We start from the raw sequence: 15,863 nt of genomic DNA on the forward strand, positions 1-15,863 counted from the left end.
CGGCTTCTTTTTGTTAGATGCGAAGCATCTTATAGCGGAGTTCAAACCGGTGGTGGTGGTGGTGCGCGGCGTGACCACCCTTACTGCGCGTGCGCATACCCTCTCCACACACATACTCTCCCTTTCCCCTCTCCACTCACCCTCGTCCCTCCTTTCCACTTCCCCTCTCCCTTTCCACTTTCTCCCCTTTCCTCTCTCCCAACCCCTCTCCACTTTCCCTCACTCCTCCCTCTCCTCTTCTCCACTTCCCCTCTCCCCCTCCACTCTTCCTTTGAAACGCGGGCTAGACATCCCGAAATTCTTTCCTACGCATCGCCGCGATGAGCGCCAGCGCATGCGCGTCCCCTCCCCCCCTCCCCCCCTCTCTCCTCTCCTACGCTGCCCCCCTCTCGCACGCCTGTCGACCGCGTTCCCCGCTCGCCTTGTGAGAATTAACGGCCAGGCTAGAGGGGAGACAAGACGCGCGTAGCGTTCCTCTTCGCGTTCCACGACGCGAGGTCGATAGCATGCCCAGCGAACGCCAACGGAACGCTATCGTGCAAGTGTTCCGGCTTCGTATCGCCTCATGGTCCCCTTTAGCGGGAAATGGTGTAATTTTTCAGTGCATACGGCCGAAGTCCCAGTCGCACGACTATATCCCTCAGTAGGCTGCTAGATGATAGGAGCGCGAAGGTTCTCCTGTTGTTGCCGCAAGGCACATGCCTAAAAATTTTATTATGATGAAATGAAACTTTCAAAAATCGAAAAATAGAAGATTTGCAAAGACAATAATGGTCTTACCTTTTTGATCCAAAACGCACATGCAATCAATTTTATCTAAACGGAATGAAACTTTGAAAAATCAAAAACAAGAAGCATGCCAAAGGCAATAGGCGCACCTTTTTGATTCCAAAATACGCATACAATCGCTTTATTTAAATGGACTGAAAATTTAAAAAATACAGAACTACAAGACTTACAGAGGCTATACGCTTACCTTTTTTGGTCCAAAATGCACATGCAATCAATTTTAGTACATTGGAATGAAACTTTCAAAAATCGAAAACTTCAAGGTTACAAAGGTTTACCTTTTTGGTCCGAAATGCGCATACAGTCAATTTTAGTACAATGAAATGAAACTTTCAAAAATTAAAAGATAGAAGATATCCAAAGGCGCGCCTTTTTGACCAAAAATGCGCATGCAATGAATTTGAGTACAATAGAATAAAACATTCAAAGATCGGAAACTAGATTATTTCTACAGGCTTACCTTCTTGGTCTAGTGCTTCTAGTGCTTCTTGGTCTAGTCCTTCTAGTGCTTACCTTCTTGGTCCAAATTGCACATGCAATCAATTTTATTTAAATGGAAAAAAACTTTCAAAAATCGTAAAATAGAAGATTTTCAAAGGCAATAGCCTTCCCTTTATGGGCCAAAATTCACATGCAATCAGCTTTATTTAAATGGAATGAAACTTTTAAAAACTCCAAAAATAGAAGATCTCCAAGACTTACCTTTTTGGTGAAAAATCCACATGCAATCAATTTTAGTTGAATGGAATAAAACTTTCAGAAATAAAAAAAAATAAGGGATGCTTAAGCTTCGCCTTTAAGAGTCGAACGCGATAGCGATATCCGGCCGTATCCTCATTCCTCATCGTGCTCTGTTTCTCTTGTCATTATGTTCAGTCGCCCGGTCTCTCTCTCTCAAACGCACACACACACACACACACACACGCACACACACACACACACACACACACACACGCACACACACACACGCACACACACACATACATACACACACACGCGCACGCACACCCACAGGCACACACACACACACAGAGACACACACACACCCACACGCACGCGCGCGCGCACACACACACACACACACACACTTGACATACCTTTAGTAAAGGAACAGGTTTCCGCCCTCTTCAGCAGCACTTTTATAACAGTGTACCCACTACGTGTGTGTAAGAATGCGCGCACTAATGTGTATGCCCTTTGTAATGGGTGGCATGTGTTAAACCAGCAGCAATTACGCGCGTGATACTTTTTCGAAGTTAATAATATCTGGGGTTTAACGTCCCAAAACTACGATATCCGCCTCGTGCATCGGTATGGTGGCGCCACCGCTCGGCTCCCCTGGTGACTAGCGAGGAGAAAGGAAGATGTGCCCTCTCCCAACCCCCCATAGGATCCCATGCATTTTGAATCAAGTTTGCGATTTCGTTGCGCAAAAACAAACTAGCGCCATCTCTCGACAATACGCCACACCGACGACGCAACACGTCCTCTTGCTTCCACCGACTGGCCATGCTCCAAGCTAACTCCACTAACTCCTCTCTCCACTTTCTTTTATTTCTTTCGGTGGCCGTGAGAGCGCGCGCTGTGCACTGTGCTGTAGCGTACCCGACAAGACCGGCTGGGCTCGTCGCGTCTTCCTTGAACGTTGCAACGTTAATATTGTGTTAAGGCGGTGGCCACACGTCGGACGACGAGCCCTGATTTCGTTCAGCTGCCATCTCATCAACGGCAATGTTTCAGACGCCTCAGTTGTGTACTTTTGTCCGTTGGTTGCGGGACAAGATGGCCTCCTGCAAGACCGCGTTTTTCCAAGTCAGCTGTGTGCGTAGTTCTCGGCGTCGTAGAAGTTTGATGACGCGAGGACGTCAACTGGTGCTACATCGTGGGAACCGCTGAAGTGACTGCAAGCTTGACGACATTGTGCCAGAATATTCTAGCGTACTGTACGCGCACGATTGTGCTACACTTAAAATACCGCGCTTGGCCTCGAGCGTCAACCTGGTACGCCTGTGTGCAACAGGCGTGTTGTTATCGTTGTTGCGACGGTTAATATTGAATTGCAATTGGAATACCGTTTTGGCAAAGGTAAGTGAAGCTGTAAGTAGTTGTTCTGCTATATGCTCGCTACCCCACGAACATTACTTCTAGAATCGCATTTTATTTTGAGCTGCACGTACCAAAGGAGAATCTAGCATACGAGATACATTGCACGCGTGCGCATTTCCTATATAAATCTGAGTAATGCCACGCGTGCGCATTTCCTGTATAAGTCTGAGTAATACCATGCTCAATTTAAAGCGCATGTGTTAGAGGATTGTGGCTTCAATGGTGAAAGTGATTAGATATTCCGAAATATGTGATTGCAATGCAGTTAGAACTTTCTCATATGTTAATACGGTCTGTGAACAAAAAAAAAACGCTGTGTGAATGTTTGTTGGTCATTTGCTACAGTACTTTCACGCATTATTATGCAGCTGTGTGACGGCTGTTAAAACGTTCAGCAAGTTAGATTTTGGTTTTCTTGGCCTAGTTGAGTGCTACGAGTGTTGGGCGAAGATAAAATCGCGTGTCTTTTGTGCGTTTCTTAAGCAGGCATACAGCCGTAATAGTCATTGTTGTTGTACTGTTTGGGGTGTTCAATAAAACAAGAATGCTGTTTTGTACTGCAACAATTTTTATTTCATCTGTGTTAACAGATCACGCAAACAACTTGGACACATGCACGTAAGAAACGTACGCAGTGCATCGCGCGCACGCATTAAAAAACGGGCCTGTCATTTTGAAACAAATAATATAGAACAATGGACGTAACAGACGGCATGGTTGTCTAGTGGAGCAGCGTCGGCAGTACAAATATCAAACCAGAATGAAACATGAATAGAAAAACGGAGAGTAACAGGCGCTTTACCCACGGCTTCTCTGAGCCGCGCAGATCCACCTATCGCCACCGTCCGCCGTTGGTGGCGCCACCAGTACCACTGAAAGCAGCAGCGCACGAGGCGGATAGCCCCGTGGCGGGGCTACTTTTTCGAAGTTGCGATATACCCACTACGTGTTCGTAAGGGAATACGCGCAGTAATGTGGCCGGCTTTAAACCACCAACTCGTTATGCAGTTCACATGATGTGACGCCCTTTGACAATATACGCTTGCACCCCGTTTTGCTGCCATATTACATCTCGCACTGTGACACCTGTACACAGGACACGTATGTTTGCGAAGCATTAAAGTTAATTTCAGTGCAGTTCCGAGCAATGCAGTGGCTCTCATTCTGCTTCTGGACACGGACGCGTGCGGACGCAGGATGGTTGGCTCGTCAAGAGCTGTGAAAGCGGCCGACGCTGGCCGCGGTTTCTCGTGCACATCATTGCCCAAGGACTACCGTGTAATTCTGCCACCGTTGCTATCAGGAGAAGGACTCAGACGCACACTGGTTCTGCACTGCGACATCGCAGGGCGTCCGTATGGGATAAATGACTTTCGAAAACCGCTCAAGGAACTTGGCATCATTCAACAGGTGAGCGGCATAGGAGCGTATCAGATGTCGCACGTTTGGCTCCTTAACGTGAAGACAGATGAGGCCAAGAAGACACTTTTGAACGCTCGGCTATTGTCCGTGAAAGACCGACCTTGCCTCGTCGTCGATCCAGAAAGGCAAGAGGTTCGCTTGAAGTTGCACTGGGTAGCCTTCGACGTCAACGCAGAGACTGTACGGCGTGCATTCCGGGAGTACGGTGAAGTTAAAGACGTCGTCAGTGACAAGTGGAGAGATGAGGACTTCGAAGGAATTGAGTCAACTACAAGATTCGTTCGGCTTTTACTAAAGGAAGGCGTTACTACTGATCGTATACCGCACCAGATGCGTCTCGGCAGCGGTACCGCATTGGTGGTCGTGCCAGGACGAGCGCCGCTGTGTCTGCGTTGCCGGAACACCGGACACATTCGTCGCGATTGCAGAATACCCAGATGCGCTGGTTGTCGCGCCTTTGGACACGAGCAGATGGATTGTACTCGTTCCTATGCCAGCGCAGCAAGTCGAGGAACGAATGCTGATCAGAGTGAACTACTCATGGATGAAGAGGAAGCAGCGAAGGCTGCGGTGTCTGAGGAGACGGTGGAAGCGTCTCAGGCAGTGGTGACCAACGAAAGCAAGGTGGCGGAATCTAAACAAGATACAGACAGAACGACGGAGGTGGACGACGTGGTGAATCAGCGTTCCACTGAGGTGCAGATCCAAAACAGGCTTGAACCAGTTGACCGCCCTGATGCCACGGTAGACATGGAGACAACGGAGACCACGCCAGCCAAACGACGCCTGAACGACGGAGACGCGGCGTCCCAGCAGCGTCCGACCCAGGAAGAGCAAGGGCAGTGGCGAGTGGCTGGTCCCAAAAAGCCTCGGGGTGCCGGCCGTCTGCGTTCGTCGTCGCTTTCACGCGGCGGCGATGGGACGACGCCTTGAGCGTCGCCCCGACAGTGGGTCTCGGTTCATAGTGGAATAGGCAAGGTAAGCGCCGTTCGCTCGGCTTTCTCTCACCAAGATGGAGACGATTAGATTCGCGACGCTAAATGTACGCGGGCTTTCCGCCAAACGGCGGCAAAACCAGCTTTACCGCCTGATTATCGAACAAGATCTAGACATCGTCGCAGTACAGGAAACTAAAGTAGAGAGTGAAGAGCACGCCGAGCGAATGGTGCGGCCTTTCACGAGACACTATGATGTGTGCGTTTGTCATGCGGTGGGTACGTCGGCAGGGTGCCTATTGTTAATTCGGCAGAACCTTGGTGCGAAAGTGGAGCCCGTGACTACCTGTGAGGCGGGTCGTTTTATTATATGTGATTTCGCCTCGTTTAGAGAAAACAGGAGAGTGATCTGTCTGTACGCACCCACTAAGATTCAAGATGGAAAGAATTTTTTTGAAAAGCTTGATATGTTTTTGAAATGTGAACGTAAACTATTTTTTGCGGGGGATTTCAACTGTGTTTGTACGGGAAGTGACAAATCAAGTTTGGGACCACACAGTGATGCTAGCACTGCTACTATAATCGATATCTTAGCGGACGCTCAGCTAGAAGACGTAGGCGATTGTCTTAGCAGTGGGAAAGGGGTCACGTTCACCCACTTTCAGAGTACGAGTCACGCTAGACTCGACAGAGTATACGTGTCTACTGAACTGATCCCCTCGTGCCATGATTAGAGAGTTACACTTGCCCCGTTTAGTGATCATTGTTTGGTTTCGTTCTCCACGGGTAAAAACATAAAAGGAATTACAAACGCTTCTCTTGGGAACTCTGGAAATTTAATGTAAAGTTGCTAAAGGATGAATTTTTCAATCGCCTCTTTATAGAGGCCATGGAAGACAGCAACTAGAACATATGAAGGCTGGGGACATAAGTGGGAACTATTTAAACAGACCATTAAACTCAAAGCACTTGAGAGAGCCAGTACCCTGAGATATGCTGTAAAAGAACTTGAAGCTCGCTTGCGTGAACACCTCCATCAGTTAATAGCAGCGGAATGCACCCAGGTAGGAACATTCTCAGAGGAGATAAAAAGCACGAAACAGAAACTAGAGCTGATTGACCAAGAACGATATCGGGGAGCAATAATTCGAGCTCGAGCAGAAAACTTGTTCGCGGGAGAAATGCCAACAAAGCGAGCTCTGGGAGCTGAAAAGAGATATGCTTGCAAAAATGAAATAAGTGAAATAGATTATAAAGGAGCAACGTACAATAGGAAAGAAGCAATAGCCGGCGTTTTTTTCGAATACTACAAAGAGTTATTTACACCAATCAGTGTACAGGCTGATCGTTTTAAAAAGTGATTTCATTTCATTAATGCCAAGTCTGGCTGATGAAAGGAAGGATTTTTTGAAAAGGCCCATAACAGAAGAAGAGGTAAGAAAAGCAATTCACAAGCTAAACAATGGCAAGTCTCCGGGACCGGACGGCTTGAGTGCTGCAGTTTATAAGGCATTCCAAGACGTTATTGCACCTGTTTTGACGGAAGTATTTAACGAGGCCTTTGAACGTAAACGATTACCACCGTCTTTTTTGTCAGCCCACATGGTGTTAATAACAAAAACAGAAGATCCAGTGAAATTACGAAGTGTTACTGCATATAGACCAATCAGCTTAACTAACGTTGACTACAAGATATTGATGAAAGTATTGGCCAGGAGACTACAAACAGTTATGAAGGAACTGGTCGGGTCCCACCAAACTTGTGGTATAAAGGGAATAAAAATAACGACTAATATACATATAGCACGGTCAATCCTGGAAAGTTGTGACGCTATGCATCTCAATGTTGCCATGCTACAAATTGACCTTGAAAAGGCTTTTGACCGCGTGCCGCATGACTTGCTCCTTTCGATATTTGACCACGTGAATGTAGGGAGTTTGATCAGCGACGGAGTGCGAATGGCTTACACAGGATGTACGACTAGATTGGTAATAAATAAAACGGTGGGTGAGCGTATACCTGTGCTGCGCTCAGTGAGACAAGGGTGTCCACTAGTGAGACAAGGGTGTCCACTATCACCCATGCTTTTCGCCATTTTTCTCGAACCATTCTGTTTAAGCGTAATTAATAACAGCGAGATACGCGGTTTTAAGTTACATAAAGCTGAGGTCAGCCTCCTTGCGTATGCAGATGACATTGCAGTATTCTGTACCAGTTATGAGAGTATAATGCATACTGTTAATGCCGTGAAAACTTTTTGCCAGGTGAGCGGTAGCGCCGTGAACTGGGATAAATGTCTTGGATTCTGGCATGGGGAATGGGACGTCACACCAAGAGTATTTCTAAACATTAAATGGCAAGAAACACCAGCGAAGTAGTTAGGAGTGCCGCTGCAGTTCTACTGCGACAGTGAACAGTATTGTAGAAAAGAAACACAGGCTTTACGCAATAAGGCAGAGAAATGGAAAGGTTGGGGCATTTCCATATTTGCGCGGGCCACAGCGTGCTTGTTTTTAGTGAGCAAGCTGTGGTACGTCATGCAAGTTTTGCACTGCGGTAGAATAAACGTGCAAAATATACACAGAGTATTTGCAGTCTTCATTTGGAGCTCTGTCTGGGAAAAATCGAGCCGTACAAACCTCTTCAGAAAAGTACGAGATGGGGGACTTGGATTGGTTCATTTGTACATAAGACAACTAGTCAATCGTTTTCTTTTCCTTCAAGATGTAAATGACCCCTTTTTGAGAACTGTAATACAACTACGGCTGTCTAGAGTGCTGCCGGAATTTATGATATCGTCAGGAAATGTGCACGCGCCAATTCAGGGATATCTAAAAGAAGTTGTTTCTTCCTTTCGCTTCCTGTCAGTGTGATTTTCGTTAGAATATCTTACTGAAGTTTCACGTAAGAAATTGTGTAAAGACCTCGTCTGTATTTTATTGCCAGTGCCACTGTACCGTCAACTATACTGTGCAGGCGCAGGACAGGATGTTCTGAAACGTGTTAGAAGGATGCTTGTAGCGCCAGGGGTTAAAACCTTTTTCTTTAAATTACACACTGGTACTTTACCAGTTAAAACATGGTTGGTAGATAGGTGATTATTCGTACCTTGGGGTACACATTGTTTCTTATGCAATAAACCGGAAACAATTGAACACGTGTTTATAGACTGCTGGAGCGGGGTGTTCTTCTGGGACATATTACAGACGTCTTTGAAAAAAGAGTTACCGTTAAGTCCACATGGCATCCGTTTTCTTTCTGTTAAAAATGATGATGGAGTACCTTTTGATCTAGTCATGCTCCTGGGCCTGTATAGTATATGGCAAACTCGAACTGACTTTGACAATGCGGATGTACAAGTGAGATCTGTACGGGAATATTTCTGCGAATCAGTGTGCCGTTTTCTTGAAGTGCTGAAAGGGCAGGAGGATGTACCAGAGTGGATTTCACGAGTGGAACTATTGTTGCGCATGCCAAAGTTTTGATTGTAGTCAGCTCAGTGCTGACGGTTCATAATTGCAGTTTGTAATTGTATAGCTCTACCCTTGTTTTTTTTTGTGAGCATGTAAATAGTCTTGATATGCAAGGCAACAAGGAAAAAAAATGCAGTGGCTCTGTGGTAGAACAACTGCTTGCCACGCAGTCAGCCTGGGTTCGATTCTCACTTGAACCTAAGATTTTTTTATTATTTATTTTATTTGCATCTTTCTCGATTTTTCGGTCACGGACAAGATGATGATTTTTCGCTCCCAACCAACGACACCGACATCGACTCCGACACACCGGAATTTTTGCGGAACGAGCTCTTTCACGCTATCGCGTTAATAGGAGGTTTCGAAAAGCAGTACGCTTACCTTTTCGGTCCGAAATGCGCATGCAATCAGTTTTAGTACAATGGAATGAAACTTTCAGAAATCGAAAAATAGAGGGTTACCAAAAGCAGTACGCTTACCTTTTCGGCCCGAAATTCACATGCAATCAGTTTAAGTACAATGGAACGAAACTTTCAGAAATCGAAAAATAGAAGGTTTCCAAAAGCAATACGCTTTCCTTTTCGGTCCGAAATGCACATACAATCAGTTTTAATACAATGGAATGAAACTTTCAGAAATCGAAAAATAGAAGGTTTCCAAAAGCAATACGCTTACCTTTTCGGTCCGAAATGCACATGCAATCAGATTTAGTACAATGGAATGAAACTTTCAGAAATCGAAAAATAGAAGGTTTCCAAAAGCAATACGCTTACCTTTTCGGTCCGAAATGCACATGCAATCAGTTTTAGTACAATGGAATGAAACTTTCAGAAATCGAAAAATAGAAGGTTTCCAAAAGCAATACGCTTACCTTTTCGATCCGAAATGCACATGCAATCGGTTTTAGTACAATGGAATGAAACTTTCAGAAATCGAAAAATAGAAGGTTTCCAGAAGCAATACGCTTACCTTTTCTGTCCGAAATGCACATACAATCAGTTTTAGTACAATGGAATGAAACTTTAAGAAATCGAAAAATAGAAGGTTTCCAAAAGCAATACGCTTACCTTTTCAGTCCGAAATGCACATGCAATCAGTTTTAGTACAGTGGAATGAAACTTTCAGAAATCGAAAAATAGAAGGTTTCCAAAAGCAATACGCTTACCTTTTCGGTCCGAATGCCACATGCAATCAGTTTTAGTTACAATGGAATGAAACTTTCAGAAATCGAAAAATAGAAGGTTTCCAAAAGCAATACGCTTACCTTTTCGGTCCGAAATGCACATGCAATCAGTTTTAGTACAATGGAATGAAACTTTCAGAAATCGAAAAATAGAAGGTTTCCAAAAGCAATACGCTTACCTTTTCGGTCCGAAATGCACATGCAATCAGTTTTAGTACAATGGAATGAACTTTCAGAATCGAAAAATAGAAGGTTTCCAAAAGCAATACGCTTACCTTCTCGGTCCGAAATGCACATGCAATCAAGTTTTAGTACAATGGAATGAAACTTTCAGAAATCAAAAAATAGAAGGTTTCCAGAAGCAATACGCTTACCTTTTCGGTCCGAAATGCACATGCAATCAGTGTTAGTACAATGGAATGAAACTTTCAGAAATCGAAAAATAGAAGGTTTCCAAAAGTAATACGCTTACCTTTTCGGTCCGAAATGCACATGGAATCACTTTTAGTACGATGGAATGAAACTTTCAGAAATCGAAAAATAGATGGTTTCCAAAAGCAATACGCTTACCTTTTCGGTCCGAAATGCACATGCAATCAGTTTTAGTACAATGGAATGAAACTTTCAGAAATCGAAAAATAGAAGGTTTCCAAAAGCAATACGCTTACCTTTTCGGTCCGAAATGCACATGCAATCAGTTTTAGTACAATGGAATGAAATTTTCAGAAATCGAAAAATAGAAGGTTTCCAAAAGCAATACGCTTACCTTTTCGGTCCGAAATGCACATGCAATCAGTTTTATTACAATGGAATGAAACTTTCAGAAATCGAAAAATAGAAGGTTTCCAAAAGCAATACGCTTACCTTTTCGGTCCGAAATGCACATGCAATCAGTTTTAGTACAATGGAATGAAACTTTCAGAAATCGAAAAATGGAAGGTTTCCAAAAGCAATACGCTTACCTTTTCGGTCCGAAATGCACATACAATCAGTATTGTTATAATGGGATGAATAACTCAAAAACAGAAATATAGAAGAATCCCAAAGGCTATAGGCTTACCTTTATGGTCCAAATTGCAAATACAATCAATTTTATTATAATGGTATAAAATTTTGAAAAATCGAGAAATAGAGAGAGAGAGAGAGGGAAAGGTTAGAAGAAAGGCAGGGAGTTTAACCAGAAGAAAGTTTGTGTTTGCTGCCCTGCATTGGGGTAGGGGTAAGGGGGGATAGAAAGGTAAGAAACAAAACAGATTAAAAAAAATTCGGCAGATCCCACGCACCGTGGGAATCGATGTTATGCGAAGCATGCGCGGGATGGTGACTGTGGTATAATTTTTCGCATAAAGCGAAACGTTACGAAATGGCACTAGGGAAATGTGGAAGTGGTATACGCACACTCATATGTTGAAGAGTAACATATGTATTGTATAACCAGTTGTTTACAGTTGCGTAACGATGCCAACAGCAACGTGGGTGTTACCAACACCTGACGTGGTAAGCTGATATGTAGTGCTTATATTCTTTAATACTGGATAGCGCGAATCCGAACAGGATAAAGAAGGAACACAGATGCACAGGACAAGCGTTACTCGCAACTAAGCTTCCTTCAGAAAAGTTTCCCTAGATATATACACAGCCCAGTGACACGCGCAAGCGCACTGCACATACGTTACAGTCACAGTTACAGTTGTTATGCTTATACTTGTCCGTTATCACGGAGAACGCACGCACGTTTCATGAACCCGTGTGTATGTGAAGAAGGGGTTCTTGACAGTTCTTGATCAAGGCCATCACCACCGTGATTAGTGAGCACCAGCAGCTGGACCATGGACCGGACTTCTTAATCGGATACGTTCGTGATTGCGGCAATGGGGAGTCTAAGTGCAGTGAAGTGCAAGGTATAGTGCAGCAGGTGGAAATCCGGGATGCTTCTTACAATGAAATGATCTATGATGCCTCCTGTCCTGGACGTGGCAGCGAGGTCTCTTGATGCCCTGTCGACACCCAAGCCGTCTTTCATGCAGTTAAGGGCCAAGCGTTTTGGGTCTTGATGAATCTTGAAGTCACCGGTAATGATGGGAAGCCTGGTTCTCTCAGCAGATTTGTTGTAGGAAGCACTGACTCCGGTTTATGCGTAATCACCGTGGTCTACATTGCAGACCACGTGGATGAGAGGATGGTAGTTGAGCGTCTTCCAGGAGTGTTCTGTCTTCGGCTTCTTCACTTTCCTTGCGTCCGCCGCGGTGGTGTAGCGGCTACGGTGCTCGGCTGCTGACACGAAGGTCGCGGGTTCGATACCGGCCGCGGCGGTCACATTTCGATGTAGACAAAATGCTAGATGCCCGTGTACTGTGCGATCTCGGTACACACTGAAGAATACCCGATGGTCAAAATCGCTCAAGCCCTTAGCTACGACGTCTCTCATAATCATATCGTGGTTTTGGGATGTAAAATCCCAACAACTATTATTATTATCGCTTTCCTTGTTTGTCAATGTGTGTATGCGTGGTTACTGTGTTGGTTGAGACCATGTATCTCCTGTGGCACATACCCCGCATAACATGAGCTCTGGTATACGGGTATGTGCCACACGTGACTGAGAGAAAGGGTTTCATGACGTACGCGACAGGTAGTTTGCGTTATTCATGTCATGACTAGTGAATCTTGTTCGTCATAAACTGATCCCCTGCTATGCCAACTTTGGTGTACTACAAGTTATCGAGACGACCAGGAGAGCGCCCAGACGTAGGCGGCTAGATAGATAGATAGATAGATAGATAGATACGTAGATAGAAACGGCCAAAGTGCCTGAGGTTCGCTAAGAAATGCTTCGCATTTAAAAAAAAGTAGGGCACACACACTCAAGCGCGGGAGCACCATAGTCTTTTAGCGAGGTCGGTTGAGCGAAGAAGCTTCAGCAGCACCTTCGTCGCTTTCTGGTTGGAAGCTCGAACGTTCCGGCACTCCAAAATTGATTGCTCAGAAAGCGGCTGGTCATCGAGGCGTGCTAGCGTTGCTGTGAGCTGTTGTTCTGGGAGCTAAGATTTTCAAAGGCACGTGTGGCTTTCTTGGTGCGCATGAACTTATATAGCTACACCTTTGCAGATCGACGCATTGACTTGATGTATACGCATGTACAAGAATATAACACAATGATGGAAACTCACACGCAGATGTACCCAAGTACATAGTACAAAAATATGCATAGTGCTTCCCATCTTGCACTCTGTTGTGTTCGTACAGGCGTGCGTATCTATATACATTATTCGTACATCTGCTTGGGTTAGCTTGCGTGCTTGTGTATACGCTTGTACTTGTTTTTTCGTCAGGTCAGAATGTGCATGCCCACATGTGTGGCTATGAGTTCGCGCGCACCAAGAAATTTTGGGCTTTGCCCCTTCGTCAATATGTCGTAATTGACGACAGAACACTAGCGGTTGCAGAGGTATTGTGCAAACTTACCATGGCAAATGCAGCGTTCTTGCGTGCGCAGAGCCGTACGTGAGAACGTACGTCGCTATTATAGGAAACATATAGAACTCCCATTTAGATCACGCGGCAGGAAGCACCTATACACAAACGAACACGCGCGCACGAAATATGCGCACGCATAATTCATTCCTCCTTCTACCTCCCGCCTCTTGGAAACTTACCCATGCATACACAATCACAAAGACGCATGCTCACTTGCTAGAACTCAATGCGATCGCTTCCAAGCGGCCCCACGCTGTCCAGTGAGAGTTCCGTAGCGCTCTCTGGTCAGTGGGCTGAGTCTATCGAAGTAGAAAACACAAAAAAACGCGTTCCGGTTGTCCTCTTCCCTTTGTCCGAGTAAGGCGGGATCACGTGACCCAACTTAGCACGTCACAACAAGTGCAGCGCCCGTGTGGCCAGTGGCGGGCCTCGCGCCCGATAGAAGTGCTTACGCATTTAAACATTTGGATAAGCTTGCGTGGTTCTAGCTCTGACTCGCGTCAACTCACGTAGAACAGGAGAGCTTTCAATAACGCTCCACAATAAAAAAATATATCCGACGGAGCCGCACCGAACGGCGCGGGGTGCAACGCAAGACAAGCGACCACTTTCAAACTACCAACGTCCGGCGAAACAAAGGCTTGGGGGCAGCGAAGGCAAGGTCACGAGGTTGGCTTTGCTGCAAAAATGGATGCTTTGAGTGCGCGTGACAACGTTTGCCCGTAGGGGCGTGAACAATGCATTCGAACGAACGGGCTCTACAAGGAGAACGTATTGAGCGGGGAGTTTCAAATGAGGCAGCACCCATAGTTTGAAGACGCCACCCGCCGAGCATATAGCAGAATGCAATCAGAATGGGGGGCTCTTTGCACGCAATGGCACTTGGAAGCGCTTTTTTTGAAGCACGCAAATAACACTGTCCCGAAGAAATCTTTACTGCTGACGTGCCTCACCCTGCGATCGAGCTTATACAAGCCCAGACTCACTTTAGGGAGATAAAAGTACAGCCTTGTGTCCACTGCAATCAATCTCAGTAAAAGCATTTGCCCAGTGTCTAAATCACTCCCCATGCAACCGCGAGGGCTGACGCCGACTGACACGTCTATCAAAAGGACTGGCTTTAGGGAAGATAAGAGCACAACCTTACGCCAATTACAATGTTCATGCAGCCGTGCCAATATTTCCACTCATAGCGCTTGCTCGCCGTGCGTCATAGAACGCAAACGGTATGTGGGGCTTTAGGCACGAAGGGAAATCAGCGCTATTTCAGGTTCATGGAGTCTAACGTCCCAAAGGAACCCAGACTACGAGAGACGCCGTAGTGGAGGGCTTTGGATAATTCTCGACCACCTTGAGTTCTTTAACGCGCACTGGCATCGCACAGTGTACACCAGCCTCTAGTACTTCGCCCATATAGAAATGCGACCACCGCGGCCGTGATCGAAACCGTGTCATTCGGGCCAGCCATTGAAACCTGATCACTTCGTGGACAGGTTTCATTCGTGAGCCTAAAAGGTTAATTTGGTGAAGTGGAACTGCTGACTTTTGCTGAAGTTCGTTTTGCGACAAAGCGGATGTAGCCGACGCGGAGCCAAACGGAGCCGAAAGAACGAAGTTTAGAAGGTTAGTTTGCTACAATTACCTAGAGGGAACTCTGGCGCTGCGATCGTTCAGCCCCCATGGGAATGATGGGTAGTACACGGATTTGCCTAATCTTTGTGCTTACGGCTTCGAACGCACGTGTGGCTTTGTTTATTGCTGTGTTTTGGCGTTCGTTTCGGATAAAAGAATAGACCGTTGTGAACTTCGTGATCAGGTTTCAATTCGTGAGCCTAAAAGGTTAATTTGGTGAAGTGGAACTGCTGACTTTTGCTGAAGTTCGTTTTGCCACAAAGCGGATGCAGCCGACGCGGAGCCAAACGGAGCCGAAAGAGCGAAGTTTAGACGTTTAGTTTGCTACAATTACCTAGAGGGAACTCTGGCGCTGCGATCGTTCAGCAACCATGGGAATGATGGGTAGTACACGGATTTGCCTAATCTTTGTGCTTACGGCTTCGAACGCACGTGTGGCTTTGTTTATTGCTGTGTTTTGGCGTTCGTTTCGGATAAAAGAATAGACCGTTGTGAACTTCGTGATCAGGTTTCAATTCGTGAGCCTAAAAGGTTAATTTGGTGAAGTGGAACTGCTGACTTTTGCTGAAGTTCGTTTTGCCACAAAGCGGATGCAGCCGACGCGGAGCCAAACGGAGCCGAAAGAACAAAGTTCAGACAAATCCGTGTACTACCCATCATTGTCATGCTGGCTGAAGCGCCATGCGTTGCAGTTACCATATACACTAGCGCCAGAGTTCCCTCTATACACCTATTCCACCGGACATACGTCACGAAAATGCGGTGGCGCTGTCGTCGGGCGTTTAGTTTCGCGCGGTAGGCAAAAGCCGCTGTGCCTACCGCAGTTTCTGCCGTGTTTTCGCTGG

The 15,863-nt window shown here is 45.8% G+C and overlaps 1 protein-coding gene across 1 annotated transcript; it reads left to right on the forward strand.

The window, feature by feature from the left end:
* The first annotated feature begins 4,059 nt into the window (after positions 1–4,059).
* LOC125757332 (uncharacterized) lies at positions 4,060–5,250 on the forward strand. Its single transcript, XM_049412807.1, has one exon. It carries the CDS (start codon positions 4,093–4,095, stop codon positions 5,248–5,250), a length of 1,158 nt encoding a protein of 385 aa, XP_049268764.1. The 5' UTR covers positions 4,060–4,092.
* The last annotated feature ends 10,613 nt before the right edge of the window (positions 5,251–15,863 follow it).

The sequence above is a fragment of the Rhipicephalus sanguineus genome, chromosome 2 (genome assembly GCF_013339695.2).
Source record: "Rhipicephalus sanguineus isolate Rsan-2018 chromosome 2, BIME_Rsan_1.4, whole genome shotgun sequence".
Classification (NCBI taxonomy): domain Eukaryota; kingdom Metazoa; phylum Arthropoda; class Arachnida; order Ixodida; family Ixodidae; genus Rhipicephalus; species Rhipicephalus sanguineus.